We start from the raw sequence: 17,947 nt of genomic DNA, 5'->3' as shown, positions 1-17,947 counted from the left end.
GTGTGTGTGTGTGTGTGTGTGTGTGTGTGTGTCTGTGTGTCTGTGTGTGTGTGTGTGTGTGTGTGTGTGTGTGTCTGTGTGTCTGTGTGTGTGTGTGTGTGTGCACATGTGTGCGAGTGGAAAAGCGGAGAGAGAGTGCCGTATCCTGCTAACTGTTCCTAACTGTTTCCATATAGACGGCCTGGGACCAGGCGCCAGGCAGGCCCTCAGCATGGATACGTCTGGTACCCATCAGCCAATGTGAGAGGGAGAATACACACTCACACATGTGCACACTTTCACACATGCAACACACATGCACGTACAATTGTGTCAGACTTTCTGTTCAATTTTTAAGGAGCTTTGCCGGCATGAAACATCAACATGCCAACGCAAAACATTCAGTCATTCACATACACACAACTGCATACAGTGTGCACGTGCATATAGGCAGGTTGTATCCAAACACACATACAAATACAAGACACATCTATACACACACAAACTGTATGGAAAAGCAGCAAACAGCACATTTATACGCACAGAAAGGAAAAATGTGACAGAATGGGACTTTTTTTCACATTCCAGCTTCATTTGCTTTTGCCTTTCTTGTCTTTTGTGTCACTGTACATTGAATATCTTTATATGGTTGGTCAGACAATACAAGACATGCCATTTCTAACATCTCTGCAACTGTAAAATCTGATTTATTTTTATATATAATTATTGGTAGAGGCCCTATGCCTTTATTACCTACCAAGGCCAATTTGTTGCTACAGTGGCCATGGGCTAGACTCCTGAGAAATGTGACCAATAGTTTTTTTTATCCTCTCTAAACTGTTTCTCTAACTGCTTAAGAACAACCAAAGACATAAAATCAAGCCGTCTACCATATTGGATTGCAAGCATCATTTATTTTGCATCACGTCGTATAGCACAGTGTCGAATCCCACTCAACGTAATAGGCTAGAATACTGATATCATATTATATCTATACCTATCATATGATAAGTTATGTATCAGATTGTTAGTAAATGGATTTGTATTTTGTAATTGAGTTTTTCTGGTTTCAATCAATGCTCACAATGATACTGAGCTCACCCATAAACACACACACACACACACACACTGACAGCACAGCCATTGGGAGCAATTTGGGTTCAGTATCTTGACCAGACTGGGGGAGCTGGGAATTGAACCACAAACTTCTGATTACTGGACGACCCGCTTTACCACACACAAACACACACACACACAAAAAGCAAAGAAGGAGTTAGGATAGAAACATAAACAAAACAAAAAACTATGAAAACTTGCATCAGAAAGCTATTTCTGTCCACTAAAGGAGTACAGTACATTGGCAACAAGAAACCTGTATAGAAGTGCAGACTTCAGCACAGTGGAGGGGAGACTGTAGACTTGCAGTTACCCGAGATGCAGATCCATATAATACGAGCTGAGGGCACCTTGAAAAACAAACACACACACACACANNGGATTAACCGTTATGATCCAGGTGATAAATACACACACCAGTATGCTGGGCTCATGTTAGAGACAGTGAAAGTGAGAAAGTGAGATTTACAATGTATTCCAATACCCTGGTGGTCTTGTCATGGGGAATTCCCATGATGGTCATAAAATGAACACACACACACACACAGAAGTGCAGAGGGACTCAGCTGGAGATGCTGGTAATGTCATTACCTCTGCCTGTCTCCTATTGGACTCAGTGAAATGCTCATTAAGACAGCATTGTGCTCGCTGAAAAAGGCCAAGGGCCATCTGGTTTTGCATGTGTATGTGTGTTGAAAGGATTTGCTCCTCCTTACCTCACTCGTCCGTCCCACAACAACACGCCGGTTGTTCTGGCTACAGATTGAACCAAATTGTGGGTGCTTTGTTTGCCCGAGAGATGTTGTTTGATTGCGCGAGGTGAAATTCCACCATGACGTCACGAAACCAAAACTGCCTTTGTAGTCAAGCCCCCATTGAAGGGACGCGATGAATTGGCCCCCCGCTGGATTGGGACGCTGTTTTTTTGTAACATCAGTGTACTCTGTGTCCTCTGGGGGCAAATACCTTTCTTTGTCTTCCTCTTTCTCACACACTACACCACTACCTCACCTCATTCTCTCATCTCCTGGAGGTAAGCACTGTTCAAACACATCACATCATTGGCAAACACTGCAGCCTCACCAGCCGCCCTCCCACTCCTGTGCCCACAGACAGCCAGAAATAAGGAAGAGGTGGAGTGAGGAAACTGGAGAGGTCATGTGTATGTGTGTTGAGTGTGAGAAGAGGAAGCAGAGGGATAATACCAGACACTGAGTCAATCTGAGAGAAGACAGGGGACAACAGGGTGATATTGCTCAGAGGTGTGGCTAACAGGTCCCTTCTCTTCTCTCAGACACACACAGGTCTATATTATTATGTATTTTTCCTGTAAAGGTGTGCTTCCAGGGTCTCTCTTTGGACTGTATCACAGATAGAGATACGGTTTATCTACCTGGTTTATTTCCTCTGTTAGCTAATAGTGAGCTAACACTGTCAACTTTTGTATTTCGGACTTTTTCTTCTGAATCATGATCCACAGCCAACATTCACTTCTGGATGTAAAACATTTTCAGTGACCCAGCAACTGTGGCAAAGAAAATGCTATTAAAGGAGCAGTATCTTGAGCAGTATCTTGAGCCAGTGTTCAGTTTGTCTGTTCTGGGCTACCGTAGAAACATGACAGCTCATTCTAAGGAAATTATTTTTAGGTGATTACACACTAGTAAAAACATAGTTATGAATTAATAATACACTGAAATGTTATGCTACTTTGTAGATACTCCACTACCTTTAAGAGGGAAATATTGTATGTTTAATATGCTTATTTTCTCTCTTGCTGAGAATTAAACGACACAATTGATACCACTCACATGGCTGTAAGCTAAATATGAAGCTATATAGCTTAGCTTAGCTTAAAGACTGGAAACAAGGAAACAGCAACAGGTAATGCTACTTTTACTTTCTTCCACAACTGTTAACATTTGTGTTTTGGAATTGTCTTCCAGTCTTATTACACTGTGATGTATGTAATGTAAAAAAACTTCATATTAACTCGGGCGTGCCGTTCTAGAAAGTAATATTGAAAACATCTTCTCTCTTAAATAATTCACCATCCCATCAGCATATGGAAGCACGTGGCACAGTCTGAGAAAAAAAAAAAATCAATGAAGCTGTGCGGTCAGAGTGGAGTTGGTTAAACACAAAATCAATAGAAAGACTCCTGGACTCGGGATGTCGTAATGTGTTGTTGTCTGTTTGGTGGAATTCCCTTCCCAGCCCTGTTCAGCCCCCATGCAAGCACACAAGAAGAAGAAGAAGCAGAGAGGAGTTTGTATTTTGTCATGTCTGTATTTTTGTCTCATTTTCACAAAACATGTACAGGGGAAGGAAAAGCCTTTCAATAGAACCTGAGGTATTTTTGCGTCAAGCAGCCTAAGGTATCAGGATTTTCTTTTAAAAACTCATCTAAATTCATCAGTGTTCTTAGATGCGTTGCTATTTACACAACATAATAATAATAATAATAATAATAATAATAATAATAATAATAATAATAATCGATAATAACAATTTTAGTAAATGGGACAGCCTGCATCATCTTTATTACATGTCATAAATAATTCTAACAACATTTCTTAAAAATATAGGGAGGAGGGAGAGGAGAGGAGAGGTTGCTTGAGCATCGGGGGAACATAGGAATCTATCTGAACTTACTGTAGCTGCAGCAGCCCAAGGTCAAAGGTCAGAGATCACCAGAGAGAAAAAAGCTAATCAAGGGTCAAAGGAAAAATAAACACATTTTACATTATAAATAAATAACCATCTCGCACCAGGAGAGTAAAGTTTTCCTTTCTTTCACCTCAAGATATGAAGATCCTCTTTTTTCCTTTCTGTTTTGTTATGCTGTTTTTATCAAAGCTTTGGAAAATAAGAAGTAAGAGCGAAAAATAAAAATAAACAGAGAGAGAGAGAAAGCGAGGGAGCTTTACGGACATGCATTGTGCTGATGTACCAGCAGCTGTGTACCCTGTGCCGGGCTTGGCTCACTGAAAGATCCCCTGAGAATGAACAAAAGGGTGTGTGTAGGGCCTACGCTTTACATGTGTGAAAATATGTGTAAGTGCATACAGTATAGGGTGTGTGTGTGTGTGTGTTGGTTTCAGCTTTGGTGGGACGTGCGATGATGATGATGATGATGATTAACTGGTGCTGGCTCGGAGAGGACACTCAAGTCTATAAATTTCAAAGATGTGAAAGAGCGTGTGTCCGTTTGCATATAGTTGTTGTTATGCAAGTCCTCATGAAAGTGAAAGAAAATAGTGATCAGTGTGTGTGTGGTTACTTTGTCTTCCTCTGCACACGGTCAAACAAAACAGTCTTTTTTTTAAATTGCTTGAGCCTTCAATTGCGATAAATCCATGAATACAAACTGCAGATGAGCCAAAAAAGAGATTCTGTTCTTATAGATGTCACTACTGTATCATCCTCCAAATACAAAAGAGAGGCTCTGTATTTGTTCTAGCGAAACTCAAGACTTAGTTTTCAGAGTATCATGTTGCCAGGGTGTGAGGGGTAACTGAACTTGGTTATCAGAAAGCAGAAAAGTGCATTTCAAATTCATACATCACTCACCCCAAAGAAGGAACAGCACATATTGCTTGCTTGATTTTGTTGAATGTGTGTATTTGTTTGTTTGTGTTGTTCCAATAAATACATACAGCAAAAATATATAAAAATAATAATAATAATAATTCAACAAAAGAAAAAAAGGAAATAAATCCACAAAACATTATATTATTTCTCATTACCAGAATGAACCAATACAATAAATTAAAACTATAACTGAACAAAAAAGTCCATTAGAAGTCCATTAAAATTGCTATATATATTCATATTGTATATATAGTATTTGTCTGTCTGTAGTCAGCCTTTCTGGTGCATGCTCAGTGGTGACCATAGGTGATGACTGGCAGCAGTGAGGGGGAGGGAGGGGGGGGGGTCTATAAAGGGCCGTTAAAGCGAACCCTCACCACCATCCCGAAATGTCAGTCCCATCACGCTGTTAACACTGGAAACAAGGGAGCCAAAGTCAGGAAAGACACACTGTGCTTTAGGGGGGGGGGGAACACTGCCCGTCGCTAAGAGTCTTCAGCTCAAAGTCTGTTCAGCAAACAAAATGCTGAGGATCCTTCATTGTTTGGATTCAGTACCGCCTTTAGATTTAGTCCTTGGGATCTCTCTGCCATGTGTGCTGTGTTGATGTGAGGAGACGGTGCTGTAAAGGAGTCTGTTATTGTCGCTGATGTTGTTATGCAGAGTCTGTAGCAGGCAGAGCCACTTGGAAGGGGTGGGGGTGGAGGGGTGGACGTAGCCGTGCGAGGTTCTGAGGCTTTCTGACACCGGGGTGAAGCTTTGGGAGGAAACACAGGGCTTGGTTCAAATCACAAGCTATACACCCACTGAAGCACACTACATTTGACCGCAGGCCGGCAGTTTGTCTCCGAACTCTGTCAAAAAAGGGGTATTCTATATATTAAGGATGCAACATGTCACTTGCCCTGGGTCGTTTCTTTTTATCTGTGACAGAGCTCAGTAAAATTAAGAGTTCCAGTACCTACAGTCACCCCCTTTACCCCACCCTCACCCGGACTTTTCTTCAGATTTGTGTGAGAGTTCAGGATGGTTATGGTCTGCTAAGCACCACGTCACAGGCTCTGTCTGTCCAGGTGCAAATGCTAGCTTGCTTGCTAACCTTTTCACATTAACTCTCTGCTTGTGAATCTATTTGTCCTTCTCTCGGTTGGAGTCTTTAACACTGTCCGTGAGGGGAGCAGAAAAAAAGCCTCTTTCGCTCCCTGTCATATGTCCTCTTCTTGTACTCCCTCTAACCAGATCCACTTGTTCCCCCAAGGGACAGCTCGGATCATGTCCATTATCTGTCAGGATACCTCGATGATCTCCATGCTCCCAGAGAAGCTTGACTGCTTCCCGATCTTTCCCAGTTCTTCTCGGGATCGCGTCTCAGAGATGCCCTCCTCGAACTCCATCTGACAGCTACGCCGCTTGAACTGCTTCTCTGACGCAGGCCCACTGTTGTTTGCACTGTTGGACATGGTCACTGTGGATGTTGACATGGAGTCCCGGTGGTCTCTCTGTATCTGTGGTGCTGATGGCTTCTCCCTCTGAGATTTTTCTCGTAACCGCACACCTTCGCTGCACCCAAACGCCATGTACGCCGAGCTGCTCCCAAACCTCACCGACGACTCCTCTCCCACTCCAACACCTCCTCCTCCTAGCTCCATCTCTCCCTTACCACCCTCCTCTGCCCCAAAGTGCCAGGGGGCATCTGTGGTGGGGGTGACGGGAGTGACGGGAGTGGTGGCCTGGACAGTGTCTCTGTGTTTGGTCCACATGGCCCCAGACCCCACAGTGGGCACGGAGGGTAGTGACAGGAGCAGGGAGCCCTTTAGGTTCTCATCCAGGCTGGGGCTCTTGTTTTCCAGCGACAAGCTGAGGGACTGTGGAGGTTGGTGTGGTTGGGAGCGGATTGGGGAACTACCGGAGCAGTGTTTGGGTTTTCTCCTGGGTCTGGATGAGGAAGAACCAGACCGATGGACTCCTTCACTTCCTCCAAGCCCCAAACCTCCAATGCTGCCCCCGCTGCCAGGTGAGGGGAACGGTGAATCGGAGGAGCTGGGGCTGTCTAGGACGGGAGACTGGGAGCAGACACCATTAGAGGTGCCTGTTCCTGGGCTGTCAAGCTTGCACAGCTTGGGGACGTCTTCAGAGTGTGTGGGGGCCAGGCTGGGGCTGTTAGGTGAGTAGACAGACTTAATGTCCAGGGAGAAGGAGCGTTTAAGCCGGTTAGTGTCCATGATCCTCTCCGCGGAGAGGTGTAGGCCGTTGAAGCCTTGCTGGAGGGAGGTGGGTGATGGCAGCTTGGGTTCTGGTGGGATGTGCGGCTCTGCCACAGAGGAGTCGTAGTTGCTGCGGTGACCGTTGATCTCGAAACCTGTGTTGACTCCGTTGATCTCGGAGCATTGCTTAGTGTTGTTTTCAGAGATCTTGTCATCAGAGGTTGATGTTAAAATCTGCAGCAATCGCAGGCCCTTCTCAAACTCCAGAAGCTGACCAAGGAAGTTGAAGTTGGGGGATATGGACGGTCTTCGGTCTTTTACAAACCTGCAAGGATGAGAATTGGAAAATATTAGTCACAGGAAAGTGGTCTTAACAAGGCTACTCTTGTGAACTGTTCGAGTAATATCTGAGGCCAGGGTTTAACCTAGATGTCGTAGGGTGTGAACAGTTTTACTGATGCACAATACATAATCCTGTGCCACTGTTGTCCAGACAAGGCAAAGCAAAGCCTTTTGTACACGCTCTGTTACCTGGCAGCCATCTAACAATTTAATTTCTCACGACTGGAGGGGGGGAGGATGAGAAAATCGTCTAGCATTACTTTCAACAGTGAGTTGCCTTTTTACTGGGGCTGACACCTTAGCTCAGCTGGTGGTGGATGGGAGGAGCAAGCGTACCTGTAGGCATCATCTGATGACAAGCCCATTGTCTTCATGATGTATGCAATGGCGATGGTTGCTGAACGTGAGATTCCAGCCAGGCAGTGCACAATGACTCTGCAGTTTGACACCTTAGCTTTGTCTGTTGGGGGGGAAACAAACAGGTATGAATACACATCTTAAGCACAGTCTCCGGAGACAATCAACGTCTATTGAAGGCAAACTGACATTTCCTGGATGAGTATGGGGGGTCATCTGAGCGGATGTGTTATACCTGATGCTATTGTTACCGCAGCTGCACGTGAACGTTTATTAACTGTGACAATGTGCGGATATGCTGTATTGAATATCATGGCATTCTTCAACTCATAACTTAAGATGAATTTACTTCCTTATAAAGACACTTCCCTCTGTAGCAGTTGTGCTTTTTACTGCTAATCTTCACCTTCAATCCAAACATGTATTTTGGTGGTATTTTAATAAATTTTCTCTCTTCTTACCTATGAATTCATTAGTTTTGTCCAGCCAGGGAAGCAATTTCTCGCAGTAGTTGTCGTTAACTGGGATGCGCATGAAGTGGCTCTCGCTGATGAAGTCTGGCTTGGGGCAGGTGTTGCTGGCATTCAGCACATAGGTGATACCATTCTGAGCCATCAGATCCTGTGAAGATCAAGATAAAAATTAGTTCAAGGTTATGTTTTGTTGCCAGGTAACAAAAACAAGTTAGTTATCTTTCAGTGACGGTAAAATAGATTCTACCGACCTTGTTGAGGACGTCCTTCTGTGAACCCAGGTAGAGGTGTGGCAGGATGCGAGTGGGCCCTACATTAGCCACAGGCAAGCAGGGCTGGGACAAGCTCATAGGCATAGCAGTGGCAGGTTTCCCTTCACACAGGCCGGGGAAACAGGAGGAGAAAGCAGCAAAGCCTCCTGCAGAGAAAGAAGAGAAGGAGAGAACTGGTTAGGTACATTAATGCTTTTCAATAGAGCAGTCCCACAACACACTGGGAACTCTGCAAAGAACATTGCACCACCATTAGTAAAGCAGACGGACGCTCTATAGCCTTTCAGAGGTGAGTCTGGGCTACAATGTCTGGGCCCTGCTTTGTGCAACAGGAGCAAAAAAAGAGGCTCTCTTTGCTTCAGTGTGCAAGTTAGGTTAACTGCTGGGCAGCCAGGAATGTGTGCGTCTGGCCCTTTAAGAGGCAGGCGGCTCCACTTTTGGCAAACGTGTATGTGTGTGTGTGTGTGTGTGGCTCTGTTTCCTGCATGAGCTCATGTCCTGTAGCAGTGCATTGCGTCAGGCTGGGGGAATGAGAGAGGCCACAGGTGCAGGGCCAGGACAGAGGCCCAGTAACATCCCCCTGACAACCGCACAGCACAAACACACACACATATGCAACACACACCACACATTGCAACACACACACACACACACACAAACAAGATGTTACACTCCAAGAAGACATGATCACATAATCTTGCAGTCGACATATGCTCAATATTCACTCTCACTGTCTGTAATTCTCTGTCTACATACTCACAGCACATAGGAGCTGCTTGCCCCGACTCCTGCACACACACAAATACCCACACTCATCATTACTCTGCAGTAGTGTGGTTGTATAACTACAGGGTGGGGGCCAACGAGAGGAGGCGGGGGTGAGGTGTGCGTGTTGAGGAGTGGGTAATGACCTCGCTGAGGAGTGTGTAGAAGGGAGAGGAATGCTTCAAGGAAACCCTGAGCCCCAGAAAGGAGATTAGAACCTAATCTAGGTTCAGCCCTGCCTAACCCAATCTGGGATATAGCACAAACACACACACACACAAACACACACACACACAGAGTGAGAGTGAGTGAGACATGACATCACTGTTCTAAAGTAGCACACACAGCACAGTACAGGCAGGCCATTGCCTTCCGTTGTAACACACACCCAGATGCACTACTCATGTAGCAACGGCTGGCCAACACAAACACACACACACGCACACACACACAGAGCACACAGTGTCAGCAGCATGGACTGTGTACTCAACAGATATGAGATCTAAAAAGCTGCGACATAAAGTTGTGCAAACGGTCAGAGGACAGCAGCTTTGGTATTTTGCGCTGTTTCACAACACCACAGCTTCTGAGGGCTGGGTGCATGAGCAAATGCTATTCCGAGTGCACTGTCCCTTTAAGAGCAGAGCGAAGAAGGGTTGTCTGTTTCCAGCTATTAATGGCAACCGGCGGAGCAATGACATCAGCGCTCCACATGGGGGGGTGCAGTGGAGGGAAGGGGTAGATGGATAGCTGCAGAAAGAGCAATCAGATAACTCACAAGATACAGGGAGGGAAGGCTTAATGCAAAGAAGCAGAGGCCGAGGGGTGGCTGCTGCACTAGCATGTGTCTATGATCTAACCTTTTTGGCCTCTTTAGAGTAGACTAAACAGCCATTTGTAGGTCACAGTTTGGCTTTAGACTTTATTGGCACTGTGTAATTTCCACCAGAGCTCCTTTCTAGTGATCCTATGGGCGGTGCTACAGTGTCACTAATTGATAAAACAGAGGGAGGAAGGGTAGTTCTTTGAAGGGTTTCTTCCTGGTTTCTCTGTTCCCAAGCTGCTGGTGTGGAGTCTACGCACACACGCACAGGCAAAGAAAATAAATGGTGGTACATAGCCCCCACCACAGGCATATATATACTGTATCTGTGTGATGAAGCGGTATATTCCTGGAGACAGCAACAGGAAAGACCTCACGTCACACAGCAACCATTTCCCTTTCGGTGCGGGAACATTGTTAGAGAGTTGTTAGAAGGACAGAAGACAGGACGTTCCACAGTGGAGACAGCGTTTGTGTGTGTGTGTGTTTAACGTTGAAGAGAAAGTGTGTTTGTGTGTGTTGAGTGTGAAGGGAAGTGAACACATGAATGAAAATGCTCTTCTAAAAATATGGGCGCTGTTTGATCTCATGCGTGTCAGGATTAATAATTACAGCCATGATTGCGGTAGATGACCTCATCTCCCGTTGAATAAACATCAAAATGTCAGGAAGACTGGTGAGCCAGAGTGAGTAAGGGGTTACTGGCATGAAGGGAGACTGAAGTCAGAGATAAGAGATCGGGACTAAGTGTGCCGGCCTACTTTTTAAGGGCTATTACATTACAGTGACATTATGTCAACACAATTACAAACACCTTCTTTGTAGTCTTTACCAGGCCGGCGCTAATGGACGTTAGTCACACATCACACAGGAGATAGCGCGTTATTGTCACCTCGTCACCTGACCCCACTCTACTTAAGGTTGCCATGACGACGAGAAAGGGCATTGATGTTGATGACAGTTGGCTCATCTTGTCCCCCTAAGAGCCAACAAGATGGAATGAAACACACAAACACACACACACACACACACACCACACACACACCACCACAACACCACACAGCACACACACACACACACACACACACACACACACACAGTGTCCGAAGGGCACACGAACACACTGACACACACTCAACAGCGAGCACCAAATAACCCAAAGAGACATGGCCTCACATTCTCCAAAAGACAACGATGACACATCCGTCCATTCCAATCTAAGCACACAGAGGATACACATAAACACACTGTACAGTCACACTGAGGTCACCGAAAATACCCAGTGACACACACCAGCCCAGCTGTCCATGAAGATGACATCAGAAAGTCAACTGGGAGAGATGAGTTCACCTTCAGCGCAGCATGATAATCAGCAGAGACTAACACGCTGCTACATTAAACTCAAGATATAAACCTAACTCCAGTATTTATCAAGAGGGGGCTTCATGCTCTCAGGTTGGGTCCTTGCCTACAGCGTAATCTGAAAATGTACAGAGACACCTTTTCTCTTGAACAGAGATAATAATAATAATAACCTTTAATGAAACCTGTCATGTTTATAAAAATACTCTTCAAACCTTTTATTTTTGGTTGACTACATCATCTTTTTGTGCACTGCTACGTCATGTGTCTTTAACTTCTGGAAAATGTACTTGGGCAGGATGTGACTAACCCAATTCTGAACACACTCTAGAAAAAAAAAGGAAAAAAAGAAGAGAAAATGTTCGGGTAGAGAGAAAAAAACACAACCAGGAAAGAGGGCACTGTGTCGCCATCGGCAACGCTAGCCAGCGGTGACTTCCTTTTTCCGTTTTACTCTGCCCACTTCATCACTTATGCAACTGCTTATTTTCCTCTCTTGCCCTGTCAGAGCCGAGCACTCAGGCCTCCTTTGTTTGCTGGAAGCGAGCGGTGGTCCCCCCCCCCCGCTCATCAGTCATTTCACAACTAACTAAATATTCACATTTCAACTTGAGTGTGCAGGTTGTTAGATGAAAAGTGATGAAAAGTGTGTGTTCAAGATATTTCATTATCAAATTCTGTGTTTTGTTTTTTTTTTTGGAGGGGGGGGAGGGAGGGTCACCCTGCTTCGTCAATCGATGCACAGCTGAATGATTACTGTATGGATGAATGGATGTGGAATCCCGGAGATATTGACCGGACGAACAGAGACACACAACACCTGCCTGGCTGTTGAAGCTCGCTGTTACATCACTGCTGTGTACAAGACGCATCGCAATACAAGCCAACCCCCCCCCCCCCCCCCCCGTATGTGTGTTATAGTCTCTTCAGTCGCTTTCAGTTGCCCTCTTAACTTGCTGTTAATGGAGAGGGGACAAACGCCATGTACTGTACACACACATAACACACAACGCTCCGCAGCCTGGAGGCATTGATTTGCCTGAAGAGTAACCTGCACCCTCCCTCCCTCCTCCGTCGCTCTCCTTCTGTGGTTTCATATCGGGGGAACATGACGCCATCCTCTGTTGCCCCTCAGCTGTCCCCGTCCCTAAATGAAAGGGACATTAGCATCTCAATGTGACCCCCTCACCCCCCACCCACTCCCACCCCAGCCACCCCACCAACATCCCTCCCCCTTCAAACATGACATCATTGCACACATGTCCCACTCAGCTCCACAAAGGCAGTGCTGCAGCCTGAAGAAGCCATGGGAGTGTGTGTGTTTTAGGGGTTATGAGTGGGCCACGTCTGTCAGAAATGTGTAGATTGACAGAGCATGCATGAGTTAGTGGGATGAGGTCATTGCTTTTAACGCAGGGCGTCAGTGTGATGACGAACGGGAATGACTGTATGATTAACATGTCATCCTGGTTGATGGTTAAACTGTTTATTGTTCCTCTATCATAGTGGATAGATAGCGGTGCGGTATGTCACTTTGATCAGTTGCTGTTTCAGCAGTACTGTGTAATTGCAATACAGGACTATACATTCTCCTGTAATATAACCTGCATTGACCATTTCATTTTCACCTGCTGATAGCAAATGCTATTGAGTTTGACACTTCCGGCAGAAAAACCTGGCTGAGATTAACTGAACACGCACATGTGCACGCACACTAAGAAACACACACCTATCAGCGTGAAGTATGGCAGGTGTGAAGGGCTGCTGTGCTAACTGCTTTGAGCTGGTTTTCTGATATGTACACAGTATCCGAATTTGCATACAAACGTTTGCAACGTTTATGACCCAAAGGACCTAACTGTAACGCCAGCAAAATGCCTGACTGAATATATATATAGATATTTAGTGCAACATGCATGTAAGCGTGTTGCTATATCAAAATGATTTTCCACAGCACTGCATTGCCTCATCGCTCTGTGTGAAAGGTGTTATGTCAAACACTTGCAGAGCACACTGCACACATATTGATAACATAATCTCCACAAGACACCATTCTGCAGAGAGAGAGAGAGAGCAGGAGCGAGACAAAAGCCAAGAGCAGAGGAGAAGAAAGAGAAAGAGAAAGTGCCTTTGTGATAGTTTTACATCTCAATGACCACAGGCTGAGAGAGCATGAGCACTATGTCATACCGCGGGTCATGGCTCTCATTCTTCCCTCCCCGAGCCCTTTTTCGCTCCTCTCTTTCCTCTTCATTGCTTCTCGTCTTCATAATGTCATCCTCTTAATCCTTCTTCTTTCTATTCTGTCTCTCTAAACACATTAACTGCCCAAACAAAAAGGTGGGAAAACAATTAGTGGGTTTGGCTGGGTCCCATGCAATGTATTCTTTTAGCCCGCTGTAGCAGTAGATTTCACTATTGATCCTGTACGCCTTCTTTCGTATCTTTCATTTGCAGCATGCTCGGATTGGAATACCTCAATACCTGAGAGCCCACTGTGCCTTTGTACCCAGCAGCAGTGCACAAACCGTCATTAAAGGCTTTCCTCTCATACATAACATCTTGAACTGTATACAACAGTGGTGTATTTTCTGTGCATTAACTCATACTCCACATCTTTTGCATCTTCACTACTTATGATCACCCTGTAACCTCTGTACACAAAGGCCCACATCCTCAACATGTGACTAGCAAGAAAGGGATGTTCTCATATCCTAATAACTTGCACACATAGAAACACACACACATCACTTCTCCTGCTGAGTCCAGGTGGATACACACCTCGTAGCTCTCTCCCCTCCTTCATTCGGCGGACCCTGATCTTCAGCCTCATGTCTGTGTCCTGCAGGTCCGGCCAAAAACAGTCCTCTGCTGGGGCAATCACCACATCCAGAGGCATCCCCCAGAACACACTCTGTCGCACGCACACACACACCAATGGAAATGTTCTGGTGCTCCTTCCTTCAGGGATGGAGCGAGCCCTTGCCGCACAAAAATGTCTGAACAAACAAACAGAAGTGCTCTCCTTAGAGGGCTGACTGAGGTGAGCCAACAGTCTAAGAGTGTAAAAATCCCAAGTAGACAGAACTCCTGCTGGCGCTCAAGTCCACTCTGGTTAAGTCGGCTGTTCTAGTGTCCAGGCGGTGACCCTCAGAGAACAGACCCAGTACAACAAAAACTAGTCCAAAATGTCTGTGGACAGGCTCCAAGTCCAAGTCCACCTATGGCCAAAATCCCATGCAATGACCACAAAAATTCCTAAAATGCCCCTGCGTCAATATTTAGTAATTCTGTGGTTTTGTGAAGAATGGTCTCCCACACAGAGAGCAAGAGGAAAAACAAAAGTGATGCCTGTACGTATAAACCAGCTGTAATCTGTCTGCAGCTGGTTTACAGAGCGTCTGTGTGTCTCTCTGAGCGCTCTCTCTGTCTCTGTGAGTCCACAGCCAGAAGAGCAGCCCACTATTGTTGTGCTGTTCCACTCTCCCCGTCTCTCATTTGCTCAGTCGCTGGTTTACACTCCTCCCTCTCCCTCCCTCCTCCCCTTTCTCTCTCTCTCTCTCTCAGGCAAACGGAGGATGGACGGAGCTGCACTCTTTCTCGAGCTCGCTGGGGGGGTGGAATGAGCGCATTTGCGTGAGTCCAGGACTCTACGCCTCCCTTCCTCCCTCCTCCTCCTCTGCTACCTCCCTCTCTTGTGGAGCCAGCACTCCGTCATAGCTAATGTCTAAGGCATGTAACCACATTCCTTACTCACCCACCAAATATGCGGCCACCTCAGGGGCCTAGCTGTGGAGCAGGGCTCTATCAGGGAAGGATGAAGGCGAAGACACAGCTATATAGATAGATACACGCTGCTACAAGACTGAACAGTCTGTGTTGCTGATTACAGGGAAGAGAGGAAAACGCTTGGCTTATAAAAAGAAGCTTGTGTTGGATGAGAATGTGCTTTTTCATATGAAAGATTGCTGAGGGTTTGTGAACTTAACAGTTTCAAAGCAATAAAATAATATGCAGAATTGTGTTTTTTAGATGTGCTATATTGCTTTACTTACTTACTTTAATATTTACAGATGGCTTTCAAAACTAAAGATTCTGTAACGAAGCTATAGAGAATGTCAGTAAGCAGAAGCTGAATACCTACATTAGGTTGATTGCCTTAAATGTACTGTAGCTGCATAGTGCAGGGGGGATTAAGACTGTGTCAGTGTGTTGAAAGTTGATTTGTCTCTGAAGGTGAGGGAATGTGTGTGACTTCACCATGTTTCCTGCGCTGGTTCATGTCTAACACGCCTGTGTTTGGACACTGTGTTCTCGTGTTTGAGGATGAAAAGGTGGAGAGGAGAGGAAAGAAGAAGACGAGCGCGGGGGGGGGGGAAACAAAAGCAGACAAAAGAGGAAGGGACGACTAGAGGTGATGAGAAGACCAAACAAGCTTGTGGTCGGCAGCCATCATCCATTTGACAGGCCACAGGCTCCTGGTACTTTACTATGGAATGACAAACATGTAGGCCACAAGTCCAGCTATGGAAACAAAGCAGCAAAGGACGTAACATAACCGCTGGAGTAGACCACTGAATGTTATCTGAAAGTTAACTAATTATTATGCAGGCACAGCTGTTTTAAATACAGTTTAAAGTCCCATATGATTGATCAGTTTAACATGGCTGCCATTCTCTGTCACTCAACCCCTTGCTTGTCATAAATAGCACACATTTCTTAAAACAGCACCTGTCATGAGTAGGCCAGTCATATGTCCTGGCTAACTGTCTGTTCAGTCTTAGGTTTGAGACATCACGGTACACTGATTACATTCAAACAAGGTCAGATGGGCTTCAAGTACATTAAGTCATCGCCACAGTGAGTCCAGCTCCAAAAAAAGGCAAATAAGCTTATACAAGCTGTCTAGTTAGGGGGCCAGCTGCATGCTGACTGACTGACCTCATCTCATCACTGCAGACCCCTGAATGATCACACACGGGTGAGAACAGCCTTACGTCACCCTCTGTTCAACTGCGGGTCACTGAGAGAGGGAGCGGGAGCGGGAGAGGAAATAGGTCACTTAGTGATGATGAGCTTTGTGAAAAATGCAGACATTGGTTTTGGAGGAACCGAGGGCAAACACACACTCACAAACGCAAACTTTGTTCCTCGTCTGCAGCTGGTTGGAGAAGGTGTGGCACTCCACAGTGGTCAATTGGGGTCACTACACTTCAAACACACCGATCATCAGTGCGGTTTGCATCCACACCTCAGTTTCGTTGTTCTGTCTGTGTGGCTCGAGGCCATAAAACCGACTTCCTCCAACACCTGCAAACCCACAGCAAGTGGAAGCCAGCCGCTACAAAACAAAGCAGCTGCTGATGTTTTAATGCTTAAACTCTTTTGGTTTCCTAAAGCAAACACCATGCCCTCACTCTTTATACCCCCTCTCCTCCTCCTCCTCTAGTCCTCAGCAGGGTAACAAGGCTCAGAATAGTAGGTGTGTTAATTAGAGGATTACAGCCAAGACACTATAAATGACAACCAGGCCTTTTTTTATTGACTGCACATGTGTGACCTGCTGCGACAGAAATAGGTAGGACGGTCACTCCGGGCACCCCCCTCCTCTGACATCTCTTAGATTTAGAGCGTGCTTTTATGGTAGAGGGCTTGTTACCGGGACAACGCACAGTTTACACACACATACACACACATAGAGATCAGCCAAAACAGAGGGGGAGAGGAGCAGAGATGAGTATTAGATAGCGGTGTAAGACAGAAAGAGAGGTGTGTAAAGGCCAAAGGGGCCCTCCAAGACCAGAACAACATATCACAGCCTGTTTGCACTGGAAGGGACGAGGCGCGATGTGAATGCTGCAAACAGTAATCAAGAATGAATGTCGCTCATGTAGAAGAAATAGATGTTAAGACTGTTAGATGGTAGATTAACATATTAAAGACTATCTGAAGTAAAAGAAAACTGACTGGCATGAATGTTGTTTGCTATCTTCTCTCTGATCCATTGCCTTCACTCTAAGCACTTTTACACTTTGGCTGCAAGTCTTTAACCTACTACACAATAGTTACTAAATATTATATATTTTGTACATTATTAATTAATATTGTAATTATTTTTTTCTCCATATTGCAAGTTTTTTGTCCTGGAGGAAGAATTCCTGTCTCTTCCTTAGGGTTTTCCGCCTTTATTTCCTGTTAAATATATATTATTATTCATTTGACTTATTTTTGAGTCGTTTGAACTTTCTGTGCAAACCAACTGCGCTTTGGGTACAAATAAAGTTATTGACAGATTTTAATGGAATAAAGTTGAGGTAAAAAACCCTCAAAACTTAAACAACTAAAATACCCAGTGCAAACAATATTTCCTAAAAACAAATCTAGATTTATATTCTATATAAAAACATCAATAAGTAAGTTTGTACTAACATCATAATATAAATAAAATATTTTTAATTGAACATATTTCATCAGTGCCCGTTCAACCATCCCTCCCCAGTGAGAGAGGCGGCGACAGGAGCGTCATCCTACACCACAGATCATCTGTCAGGATATCGCAGGAAAGAGAGACGTCATTCTCCGGATAGGGCAGGTTAGGGTGATGAAGACTGTGAGTTAATGCGTGTGTGAGTATAAGCGAGTGTGTGTGTGTATGTGTGT

General features: G+C 45.2%; 1 protein-coding gene across 1 annotated transcript in view; it reads right to left on the bottom strand.

Annotated features, from left to right (window-relative positions):
- Nucleotides 1-3,364: 3,364 nt before the first annotated feature.
- Nucleotides 3,365-17,947, bottom strand: part of dusp8a (dual specificity phosphatase 8a) — a gene marked incomplete at its 5' end in the record, with an annotated part of 38,065 nt that continues 23,482 nt past the window's right edge. Inside the window, 4 exon segments of the mRNA XM_035664538.1 lie at nucleotides 3,365-7,218; nucleotides 7,572-7,695; nucleotides 8,054-8,213; nucleotides 8,317-8,483. Of these exon segments, the coding sequence (XP_035520431.1) occupies nucleotides 5,976-7,218; nucleotides 7,572-7,695; nucleotides 8,054-8,213; nucleotides 8,317-8,483 (1,694 nt within the window). The 3' untranslated portion in view covers nucleotides 3,365-5,975.

This window comes from Morone saxatilis, unplaced genomic scaffold (genome assembly GCF_004916995.1).
Source record: "Morone saxatilis isolate NCDOM2014 unplaced genomic scaffold, NCSU_SB_2.0 Contig2, whole genome shotgun sequence".
In the NCBI taxonomy this organism is placed as follows: Eukaryota; Metazoa; Chordata; class Actinopteri; family Moronidae; genus Morone; species Morone saxatilis.
Note: the sequence above shows the minus strand (reverse complement) of the source record. Positions and strands in the feature narration are given on the sequence as shown.